This window comes from Acanthochromis polyacanthus, chromosome 9 (genome assembly GCF_021347895.1).
Source record: "Acanthochromis polyacanthus isolate Apoly-LR-REF ecotype Palm Island chromosome 9, KAUST_Apoly_ChrSc, whole genome shotgun sequence".
Lineage (NCBI taxonomy): Eukaryota > Metazoa > Chordata > Actinopteri > Pomacentridae > Acanthochromis > Acanthochromis polyacanthus.
Window position 1 is genome coordinate 24,827,037 of NC_067121.1, and position 12,731 is coordinate 24,839,767.

At 41.9% G+C, this 12,731-nt stretch overlaps 1 protein-coding gene across 3 annotated transcripts in view; it reads left to right on the forward strand.

Moving 5' to 3' along the window:
- The window catches only part of amotl2b (angiomotin like 2b), a 30,573-nt gene that overhangs the window by 12,482 nt on the left and 5,360 nt on the right, over positions 1-12,731 (forward strand). Inside the window, exons 1-3 of one of the 3 annotated variants that reach the window (XM_051953953.1) lie at positions 5,210-10,426; positions 10,886-11,665; positions 12,144-12,312. In XM_051953953.1, coding sequence (XP_051809913.1) covers positions 10,962-11,665; positions 12,144-12,312 — 873 coding nt within the window. In that variant the 5' untranslated portion in view covers positions 5,210-10,426; positions 10,886-10,961. Of the gene's footprint in view, positions 1-5,209; positions 10,427-10,885; positions 11,666-12,143; positions 12,313-12,731 lie in introns of those variants that run through there. The other 2 variants (XM_022204966.2, XM_051953952.1) reach the window with 2 other exon arrangements.

Sequence of the window (12,731 nt, forward strand, 5' to 3'; positions counted from 1 at the left end):
GGACCATGGAAAGCCCCTGGTACATTTTCAGAGCTGCTGAGCTCGTATACAGACACAGAGCCCCCTCTCTCGCTCTCTTTCCATGGTGCCGCTGGCCAAAGCCAGCCATCAGATCACATGCTATGTGCAGCCTCAGCAGCAGAGGAGCACAGCTATTTGCTGGGGGCATGCATGCTGGGGCCCGAATGAATGATTGGCATGCTGGTGACCTCCCAGGATGGCAGCGGCCCGCCGGGGTAGAGGACTGTTTTAGGACAGAGTGTCGTGGCTTGTTGCTGTATCATTCGTCTGTGGTAGGCATGTTGTCTCCAGGGCAGAAGGCTGCAAAATGTTTTCACACCTCAAAAGGGCAGCTTGTGTTGGTATTTAGAAGAGGCCTTGGAGCTACATCTCAGAGAAACAATGTTCAGATTGATTCAGTTTTGCCCGAAAGATAGAGAAGACCAGCTTTGCTCCTCTGAGAGTCTTTGTTACACAGTCTAACTCACTAGAAAACTGGGATATCAGTCAGTCTACAAAATGATCAAACATCTGGACAACAGCAGCTCTTGGTTGATAGCTTTAGAACCCCGTTTACATGCTGACACTGGACCTTTCAAATTCCACAAATACAATTAGCTGAAAAGATGCTTGTACCTTTGGTTTTCAGTTTTCCTAAAGAGAAGTGAAAGAAGAGAATTGGGAGAAACAAGTGGAGAAAATGGAAAAGGGAACATCATTACAGTGACACTCAGCTATTTGCCCTCCGAGATGTATGAGTAATGCGCCTAAGAATGAGGCCAAATATGCAATGTTGTGAGACAGAAAGAAACACACTAAAGTTGCCATGGTGCTGTCAACATGCAAGTTAAGTGTGTTAAAGTTGCTATGGGTCAACATTTTATTAACCAACAGTGCAAAATCCCCATCAATCAAAGAAGACTGCTGAATATCTCATATTTTAGTTCAGTGTTCTGGGCAAATTGCCGTGTTCTTTTTTTATGATCATTGTCCACCAAAATGTCTCACTGACACCCTTTTGCCATTAAAGGCATACAAAGCAGAACATAAAGCCATTTACTGTACAGTATCTGGCATCTTAGCAGACACTTTGGTTGCTGGGTTTAACTTCTTTTACTGATCAACTACAGAATTACAAACCAGACCACGACTGCTGTGTTGGCTAATGCATCATTATGTTTCTTAAATCCCTGTTCTTGAAATAATTAGAAAAATAGCTGCTTTTCTTATTTGAAATTTCCTCTCACTTTTGAATGCTGGTAACACTGACTACCACAGCGCAAATACAAGAGAAAACTTCTCAGATATCATGACTGAGGAGAAAAATGTGGATTTTCCAGTTCTGTGGGATGGGCTTAGAGAGTTGGGTGCATGTGGTCTCTTGAAAACACACCTTTACATTACAGCTGGGGTCAGAAACTATACAGAGTCAAGTAAAGGTGCTGCAGTAGTTGGTTGTTTTGCAAAGTACCAAGCGTTAGGTTGATATCACTCATGGTGTCACAGTAGAAGGTTACTTCAACCTAAAGACTGAAAACAGATGGAAACAGCTAACCAGGCTTCGTGCAAACATATGCTAAGTCTTGTTTGGTGAATCGGAACATAAATCAGTAGCGTAAAAATGATAACTTGTGGTTTTATTAAGGTTTATGCTAGCACTGTCCCAACTGGTTAAGGTCTTGGTATGAAAGCAAGCATTTGTCCAAGTAAGGTTTTGGTTGATATCGTATGCACAGAATCCGACTGATTCCTTTCATTACATTAAAACTCGTCCTAGATATGACTGCACTTCACATCTGTTTTGTCATCTTCTCACTCTTAACAGATTCATCTCTTATGACTCACGTCTGAAGTCTGTTTGCTATGAATGCCTGGAAATTCCCTTCGCCGCAATGCGACTTGCAGCGACATGCAGAGCTTCTCGACTGTGCGCTTTGAACAAATAAGGAACCAATAGCTTTTCTTATTTTCTTTATTAACTGAAGCAGGTGTGAGATCACGCGCGCTTGCTCACCTGCTTGCTTCAACATAATTTCACCTGGAAACCAACCCTGGCATTGCAATTCAAGCCACAGCCAAATACGAATACATGGGAAGCTTGTCGTCAGCGGTTTCCTGAGAACAGGATACCACTTGAGCGCACCTTGTCTTTGTCTATTGTGTACTGTGAGAGGGAGGAAGCCGGGCAGGGATGTGAGAGTCAAGGAGAGGAATCCATCCCACTCCTTCCATCACTATCAGTTACATTCCTCCCCAGTCCTGCTGTATCAGATGACCTTGTCTGCTTTTCTGGCTCATTCTTTCCCACCAGTCCAACAGTGTAACATACATCCGGTCCTATGCAGGCCTTTTAACTCGTTGTCTCAAGACGCGTACAGTCATCAAAGACTCATGTGATCCAAAGAGTCCAAAGACCCGAACACACTTGAGGGAACAAAAGCAAAGCGAGAGAGATGGAAAGTGAGACGGCGTGACAGACAAAGAGCTGAGCATCGTGTTGTCTGGGCTTAAGATGAACAAAAACATAAATCTCTCTCCAGACAATCACTTACCTGACGGAAATCACTTACCTCACATGCTCTGACAAATGAGTTATAATAACTGCAGATAGGAATAAAATAAAGTCAAATACATTAAAAAAAGATGTTAATTACAAGCCTGTTAGCTTAATAGAGTTTAATTATTTATTATTCTGCAGATTCTTTTCTTGATTAAATGATCAATACTGTAGTATATAAAACGTCAAATATTCAATAAAAGTTCTCCAGTTACTTGATGGTTACAATGGAGAAATTAAACAAAAGAATGTTTGAGGCTTTTTCATTTAGAAATTTGAAGGATCGATTCATTCTTTTTTATTCTTATTTCATACACACTGTACAGTATTTGTTACATGGAGGGAGAGTGTTTAATACTTCAATAAATACTGAAGTGTAAAATATATGAGAAGTGGCCACATTCCATCTTTATTATTATTCCACATCCATGTTATAGAAGCTCTTTCATTGTCTTTTTCTTACTGGGACAGTGTGAAACAGTGATGCTCAACCTTTCCTGACCCTCAAAACAAAGCAATGTCTACAGATATCATATCAATATAATGTCCAGTGTCCTCATCTGTGCTGCACTGTATGTATGGAGAACTATGAGCAAATCGAGTGTGATTTTTTTCGTGTTTTAGTTGGTCTGAGGGGTAAAATTGACCCGGTGTTGCAGAAATATGTTTTTCTGCTTCTGTTGCAGGCTTTTGTGGGCTGAGATTGGAGGTCAAAAGTTTATTTTAGGCCTTAATGTTGTATATTTTCTGAGTTCATAAAGATAGTGTCAGTGTCTACAAGTACAATTGTGCTCTTTGATTTCCTCGTAATTAAAATTCATGTTTCTTCATGTGATCGGCGTTCAATCTGATTGAGGAACTTTGTTTCGGCAGCAAGTTTGTTTACCATCTATTCACTTTCATGAGTGTCCGTGTACATCTCTACACAGACACAGCAAATATTTCATGGACTCACCGACACCCTGAGCACAACCTGCCAACCGGTTCTATCATCATGACTGTCAACCTGATGACGTCTGTCCAGGTGCTCGATTGTTTCACAGCAGCAGAACTTGTGGGCTGTAATTATCAGGGAAGGTGAAACGTTATGTAACGCTTCACGATGCAAACATGGGATGTTTATGACTCAAACTAAATCCAGACGGCTGACTGATGTGACTTTCACCTGATACTTTAATGGTGTTGTTCGCGTCTCTTAAATATACTGTACTCACAGTTTCAGTGCACATGAATGGAACATAAACATTCTTAAAACGGCTAGGAAAATTCAGTTGTTACAGTTTGTACAATTAAATACAGAACTGTGTCAAAAATCTGTTAGTTAGTTGCAATATCTGAAATGCTTTAATAATTGAGTCACTTACACTGGGTGGAGAAAAGTAATTTGCGGGATGTACGTGAGGGCAGGATGTTTTATTTCCTGACAATTAGTTCAAAGAGGTGGATGTTGAAAGTGAGGAAATTGAAAATTAAGTTCTCACAGGTCTAAACATGAGTGAAGAATTCATGATTTTCAACACAGTGCCAGAATGCCAAAATGTGCTTTCAAATTACTAAATGAAGGAAAAGAAACCTCTGGACTTGCCTTTCATTACACTAGGAATCAAGTAAATTCACACAATAACATAAAAATGGTACAGAAATAACCTGTTGGACTTGTTTTATGAAAATCAACAGCAACTTTGTTTTTCCATTCTCAGTATATCATTTGTTCTGACAGAATGACAAGTAATTGCTGTTATTAGAATCGTTCCTACTTTTATTGACCGCTCCTAGTAGTTAATCGGTCAATTGAGCGACTCATACTTGCCACTTAAGTAAAAACTTCCTCTGAAACAGGCTACATGAGCTTTACTCCTGGATTGCTGTCATCATTCTTAATAAATCCCTTTTTGTAATTAAGACAGTTGTAAAAGAAGCAAATACTATGATAGCCAAGCAAGTAAAGCAGACTATAGTTTGGTAAGGTGCTATTCTTTTTAAAAAAGTTTTTAGTTGTGAGTCTGTGAATACTTTTTGAGTTTCAGACAGTCAGTCAAAATGTCCTTTTCACTTGAAGCTCATGCACACAGAAGATCACAGTAGGTTTGTTGTCACACACTATACTGTGCCTCTTCTCAGGTTACATGGAAATTACATGAACAACAAGTACATTTACCCAACTTTTGTCCTTAAGTACACTTTTGAAGTACGTGAGTATTTCCATGCTATCTGTGAGTAGTCGAGGTCACATTTTAAATGACAAACAGTGATTCTTTCTCTAAACTATTCACATGGTTTCATTTCAATAAATGATCAGATGATCCAAAATTTCATCAAAAATCAAAGATTAGAAAAACAAACAAACAAACTGAATACAGATTTGTGTATCAGAACTTTATTTCCTCTCCTATTAATCATGTTGGGAGCCCATATATTTATCTGCTGTCCTTGTATATAAAACTGGATGTAATGTAGTTAAAATTAACTCCACCTGCAGTAACATGCTGCTGACACACTGCTGCTTCACTATTAATAATCACATGATGTCAAATAGAAGATATTCAGCCAAAGTGATCAAATCTGTAGTTTTACTTTGGCCACATTTTGCAGCTAAAACTTTTTATTTTTTAATTTTTAGGACTTTTACTTCTAGCTGAGTTTTTTTTTTTTTTACCATGTTGCATTTGTACTTTTACTACTTCAGTAAACAATAGAAACGTTTCTTCCATCCAAACTACTACTACTTACTTCTGTTGTCCTGTTATTTGTCAAATCGTTTGATTTTGCTACTAAATTCTTCAGTCGGCTTACATTATGTCTGTTACATTAAATTACATTGTTTATATGATCTTTGTTATCATGAAATTTGTACTGGAGGCATTTGATGATTTTAAAATTTAAAAAGTTGCATCAAGTTGATCAAAGAGCGCCTCAACAAAAACAGCAGTCTGCAGCTTTAAGGACTCCCGCGCACACACATTTGTCTTCCTGCCTCTTTCCTTTTGACAAAGACATTTTTATACTGACTTTAACACACAGCTCAGATGAGTAAATTTAGAGTCAGACTGTTTCCAGTTGTGTAACTGGTAGTTTGACTACTCTCACTGTTGCCTCATTTGTGCTCATGTTTCCACCAAAACCTCAAGAGAAATATGAGTTTGCTGTATATAGCAACAACACAATTGTGTTTGAGTCTGCAGGGTGTTCTCAGATGTTCCTCAGTGCCACTCTTCTTTTCACAAACAAGGAATAACTCATGAAATCTAAGTTTTTGTCTGGTTTGGGGTTTCGACACTTGTAGACAGACAGACAGTGAGGAATTTTTGTGGCACAGCATTTTAGATGTTCATCTCCTGTAATGACTTTTTGAAGGCATCCATAATTTTCAAAGGGTCAGCCTCACATTCCTCTGCAAGTTCACAGGAAGCATGCAACAATGGAGGACAAAATGACCAGAGGCGTTGTCCACAAGCACACACATATGCTGACACACACACACGCACACACTAGGAGGGAGGAGAGGAAGTAGTGAGGTGGTGTTGAATGACATGAGCTGGCTTTTTAAAAAGGTGGAGACTGGTGCTGCTTCACAGTTTGGACCTGAAGGGGGAAATGCAAACATGTTCCACTTTGATGACCAGTCGCCTCCATGTGAGTGCCGCCCACCGAGACGCAGTGTCTGCATGTTTTTTGAAAGAAGAGCCCTTTTAAGAGTATGCAGCATCTGCAACATGATGGGAATGCGTGTGTATGTGTTTAATTAAGGAGCCAGACAGATGACTGTGGACACACACCATTAACAGCTCAATACCACCTCATGGGGCCGATAGATTTTGAGTCTAATGAGATATTCAGCCTGAGGCCAGCAGCCTACTGTACAACAATCAATTCCTGTGAGCTACTCGGCTCTGATTGCACCCATCACTTTAACTATCCAGTTGGAGTTTGCATGTGAGTCTTTTTCAAGGGTGGTGGGGAAATGTGGATTATGCAGAAGCAGGATAGCATCTGTGACCCTCCCTCTCTCTGCTTCTCCCTCTACTGCTTGGAGATATGATTAGTATGCTATGACTAAAACCTCGGCTATTTAAAGGGCCCACAATAAAAGTCAGGCTCGTGTCTAAAGTCCTCAATATAGCCGCCGTTAGGTTGAATCTGGTAATAAATAGCTCAGACTTGTCTTTTGGCTTTGACAGAAATAAAGCCTGTCATAAAGATTTACTTTCCCTCTCAAGGCGGCAAGTTTATCTCTTTAAGGAAACAAAAAAGCACGTTCCTCTCCTGTAGCAGCCACATGTCCAACAAAGTTGTGGTTTGGCCTGTCCTGACCGCCTCTGCATACATCCATCTTGTGATTCTGTATGCAGTCTCGTCTCAGTAGGGAGAGAAACAGCGTCTGCAGGTTTGAGAGTTGAACTCAGTGTGGCGTCTTCCAGACTCTGGTCTGCACCATGATGGGCACAAAGAGCCACTATGTTTGTAGAAAAGGGGATACAAAGACCCCAGATTCCAGGGGACAGCTGCTGCACACACACTGCACTGCAGGCACACGCACATGTTTAAGGCATGTAACAGCCTCCACACACTTGCACCAGCAGAGGTTTAACTTACCCATAGTGACCTGCAGGGAAGGCCACGAGGCTGGATTTCTGTGGGCTCAAAAAAGAGACAAACTACCAAATTTTAAGAGAAGTTAGAGAGATTCTGCATAAAAAAACATAAGTTATGAACATAATGCTGTTTAAGCCAAACAGTATATAAACCAGATGAAAGAACCTCCACTTCTGCATCCTACAAAGCCAGTGCATAAAGATACAAGGTAATCCTTTATTTTATGACTCAGAACATGTTTTTGAATGATGTCTTGGGAATATTCCTGGAAAGAACTAAAATTGATGGTAATTATGGGTAGATCCTAAGGGTGCAGTTGGTAAACCCTCAAATGACTAATCCAAATTAGCTCCTAACGCAACCTTAAGAGTCTCAACATGCAAACAAAAGTCTCGTTTGACTTCAGACAGGCTTGTAGTTCAATACACGTTAGCTCCAGGCTGGATTATTGTAGATCCCTATCATCAGGATGTTCTAATAACTCTCTGAAACATCTCCAGCTGATCCAAAATACTGCAGCAAGAGTTTTAAAAGGAACTACAGAGATATTTTTCTCATATCGAGAGACTCTTGGAACCTAAAAAGAATTCTTGTTTATTGGCTCCCTGTAAAAAACCAAAAAGCCCTTAATGACCAAAATGCATTCTATCTTAAAGACATTCATGTCAAAATACATCTTTTGCCAATTTACAATCAGGTCCTTTCAAAACTCCCCAAAAGAACTACTCAGCAGACTCATGCTAATGACCACCATTAGCACACGAGGGCTCAGTGACATCTGTGCATTTCAACGACCCCCACCGATACTCACAACGACCATCGTTGAGTAGTCAGATGAGTTTTGATATTGGTCGTTGGAATAACAGCCCTGGACACACCTCAGAGGTTTAAAAGCTGAGGCAGCAACAACCACCACCAGAACTGAAGAAGCCTCTTGGATGAGAGGTAAATGGTCTGTATTTATATAGCGCTTTACTATACCTGCAAGGTACCCAAAGCGCTTTACATGATACGTCACATTCACCCATTCACACACACATTCACACACTGATGGCGGAAGCTGCCATGCAAGGCGCTAACCACGACCCCATCAGGAGCAATTCGGGGTTAGGTGTCTTGCTCAGGGACACCTTGAACACGACGGGGCGAGGATCGAACCGGCAACCCTTCGGTTGCAAGACGGCCACTCTACCCACTGAGCCATGCCGCCCACAAATCCAGAGGTGAAACGTCTTCAAGGAACTTCTAGAAATCCCAGCCCTGAGCCCTTTGGCACATATATCTCTGCACCCCAGAGAAGAGCCACTTGGCACTAATCCCTGGTTTGAAGACCCTTTTGTTATGACAACAGGGACTAGTGTACGCATTACCACTTGAACCTGGGATTTCGAGTGTTGATCACCAGCCATTATCAGGGTCAATGCTCACATTCCTCAGAAATGGTCCTCATTTCAAAATGAATAGATAGTAGTCAGAGCCATCTGGCACAGTTCTGGGAGTAAAAAACATGGCAAAACCTGGGATTTCTAGTGGTAAAGTCCAGTGGATTGATTTAAACTACTTTGGATAACCATGACCTGGATGAATGAGAACCTTCACAGACGTCAAAATACAGCACTTTTCTCTCAGCTTGCAGGTTTAATTGGGGTTCCTACAGTTTCCAAAAGCAGAACAGGAGGCAGGACCTTCAGCTATCAGGCCCTGCTGCTGTGGAATCAGGTCCCAGTTTGTTTTAAAATGCTCCTTTTTGCTTATAGTTACGGCTGCTCAGGTGACCCTGAACCATCTCTTAGTTATGCTGCTGTGGGCCTTGACTGCAGGGGGACTTTCCATGATGTACTGAGGCCTCTCCTCTTCCCTCCTCTCCTTTACTCTCCATGCATTTAGATGCCACCATTGCTTGTCACTAACTTTGTGTCTTTTCTCTCCTGTAGTTTGTATTTTGTTGTCTCTGTAGGTATCTGTGACTGAGGAGTTACACGTTACTGATCAGTTCACCAACTTCCAATGTGTTTATTTTCTTTCATGTTGTCTATTTGACTTATGTCTGGTATCCTTTTCTCTCTTCCTTTCACCAATCGGTGGAGACAGATGGCCAGCTTCCATAAGCCTGGTTTGCCTGGACGCTTTTTCCTGTTAAAACTTATTTTCTCCGCCTCCTGTCTCTAAAGAAAATCACTGGCTTTGTTGGGTTTCTGTCTTCAGCCCTAAGATGACTTTGTGTTTATGTTGTCAACTGACACTTGAGAAAATATAAATGTTATTGGTAAAATAATTGGAATAAGGTTTCCAATAATGCCTGACTAATGAATGAATTCTGAGTTTAGGAAAACTAACACATGTAACTGTATTAACACTTTGTCTTATTTATTTAGCCACATTAAATTATTTTTTCCAGTGAAAAGTAACAAAGTACATCAAAAGTATCATACCTGTATAGATCTACAATTTTGAGGTAATTGTACTGACAGGCGTTTTGTTTGGAGTTATATGTATTTTTTCTGACTACATTTATTTAATAACTTTGAGATTTTGATGTTGTAATACTTGCACAACCCGATAATGTGATGCATTATAATAAATCCACCACATATAATGATCTAACATTATAATAATATAAGTTAAGACTGACACTTTTGCATATTGTGAACTTTTAATACCCTGTATGCATGGTGTTGCTGATTTTTCTAAACTTAAGTAGGATTTTAGTACTATATTTACAGTGCAGTACTGCTACTTTAACTGCACTAAATGATGTAAATACTTAATCAACCAGATAAGCAAAAACGGTGCCACTGTGTCACTTGAGGAGCCTCATTAGGAGGAGATTTTGCTCCAGAAAAGCAGATGAATATCTTTCCCTTCTCTCCAAACATGAATGCATTTATTTTAAGACATTCACCCAAAGCTCAGTAAAACAAATACCCTTCTCTGTGCTCCTTATTTTTCACTCCTCGTTGGTAATAATACAGCGCAGTGCAACCTCCCTCCTCCTCCTCCTCCTCCTCCTCCCGTGTGGTTTTACGCTTTTGATCCCCGAGGGACCTCGCGTTTTACATTCCTGGCATTCCGACCTCAGTCCCTCCTCGGTTACTTATTATCGCCGCCTGCTCTCTCCACAATCATTTCACAGCGAGAGAGCAGCGCGGCAGTGTGTCCGGGGCCACGAAGATGAGACACGTTTGAGTCGAAAAAAACGGATGTAAAAACTAAGTGGAAATATTGTGAATTTGACTTCGACAGCGAGGATTTTGGCGACGATGAGCGCGTGAGCTGGTAAGAGGAGTTTTTGTTTCTGAGCCGCACGAGAGAGAAACAACGAAACGCGAAGAAAACATGGATAAAGTAGCGGCAGTGTAACTTCTCGTGAACTTTTTAGAGTTTTGTCTGTTGTGAGGGAATTGGTAGTTATTTACGGCGTTTTAAATATGACTACTGTGCTATTAGAGCGAAGTTATTTTACAATGCGGTTTTGTGCGCTTTTGCTCCCCCGTGAGAGCGGAATTTTTGGCGCATGCATTTTTTTTGCCTGCTGTGGAAAATGTGTCCACATCTCTGTGTTGTCGCTGTTGGTAGTTTAAACCCCACACTGCACTTTTTGTATTCAAGGCAGTTAAGTATATTTACTTGATTTTAAAGTGTATGTTGCAGATGTTTCTGTTATTTCCAATGCCTCAAACATTATCATTTTTATCATATATGTTAATTCCTGCCTCTCATCCCTTTTTGTTCCAGGTTCACAGCTGATTCATTTTGACACTTCCAGAAAAGAAAAAGCAACTGATCTTTAGAGAGAATCAACAAAAGCAGCATGTCATCCACCGAGGAGCCGTCTGGCACGGTCCTGCACCGGCTCATCCAGGAGCAGCTCCGCTATGGAAACCCTACAGACACCCGCACCTTACTAGCCATCCAGCAGCAGGCCCTGCGAGGAGGCAGTGGCAGCAACAGTGGCCCCAGCAGTGGAGGCGACATGAGCAGGAGCCCTCGGTCCTCCTTAGAGAGCCTCACCCAGGAAGACCCTCTGTTCCCCCAGCTCTCTGCCAGGCAGGAGCCCCAGGGCCAGGAGCACCAGGGGGACTACCACCATTCAGAGAGCGGCTTCCAGCTGCACGGGGAGGCCCTGCCGACCTATGAGCAGGCCAAGGCGCACTCTCAGTATCTGGCCTCTCACTGGGCCCCTGCAGGCCCCATCAGGCAGCTCCACGAGGGGAAGCTCCTGCATGATGGAGCCTTCCATGAGGAGGCCGATCTGATGGAGATAAAGTGCAGTCATGTGCGGTCGCTCAGCGAGCATCGCATGCAGATATCTCTGGAGAGGCACGACGCAGCCGCCAAAGCAGAGGCCATCAAGATCACCTCTCACAGCTACCCTGAGCTCCCTTACTATGCTCCACAGAACACAGGGCCAAGCATGGACAAACGCTGCCCACCTCCAGAGTACTCAGCCCCCATCCAGGGCCAAGGATTTATCCCCCACCAGGTCCAGGAGCCAGTGCAGGCTCAGCAGCACAGGTACTAAAGGGACCATATCTGTGCATGTTTTGTAAAATTATCTTAACATTACATCATATTCTGTGGTGTCATTTTTATACAAGAGCCCGCCCAGTGATCAGTATTTTGTTTCATATGCGTAAACACATGCTTATCAATGTGAGTCACACTGTAGCCTGCATACCGATTCCTATTTCCGCCTAGTAATACTTATTGGAGAACAAGTCGAGCCCTGTAGGTGTTTGTAATGTTTGGCATACTGAAACAGGATAGCTTCACATGCTTGTGTTGCCTTGGATGCTTTCACAAAACTATGTTCCTCATATAGGCTTTTACATTCTTTCAAGTGTCTGGAGTTGGCTTGCTGGTTAATAGCAATAGAGTGATATTTCAGATGTCGAGCTCCAAAAAAAGTCCTGTCTCATACTTCTATCTAAACCAAACAGATTGATTTAACTGAGGCAGGCTTTAATTGAAACTCACTTTGCATCTCTTATAGGTATGTCCAGTCTGTGGAGTCAGCTGAAGTGCCCTGCTACAACTCGTACAACAGTCTGCCATCTGCCGGCCTGGAGGAGCCCAACCAGGTTGAGTTGCTGCTGATGGAGAACGAGAGGCTGAGGCAAGAGCTGGAATCTCACAGGGAGAAGACCAGCCGTATTCAGAAGGTAAAACGAAAGATCCACGAGAGAAATTCACATTTTCACGAAGCTGACATCTCACACAGATCGTGTTAAAGACATTAGAACATCCACAGTTGAGCTAGATTGACACATTTCATTCTTAGAGATTTTATTTTTTGTTGAAAATACCGCAACACAAGGAAGGGTTGCAACAACATCTGTCAAACAACATAAAAGACAGAGTTAAAATCTGGCCAACAATGCAACTGGCAGCCACTAAATGATGACAAATTAATTTCCCAATCAGAAGGAAATACTAACATCCAGACTGCACCCTCCATCTGAGCCACCTGTCCATGAAACCAAACCCTAGTCCACAGTTGCTTCCCTGACATCCAACTCCAGGCTCGCTCCCTCATCTGGACGGACAGATGAGATCAGCAGCTGCTACCTTCCACAGCACA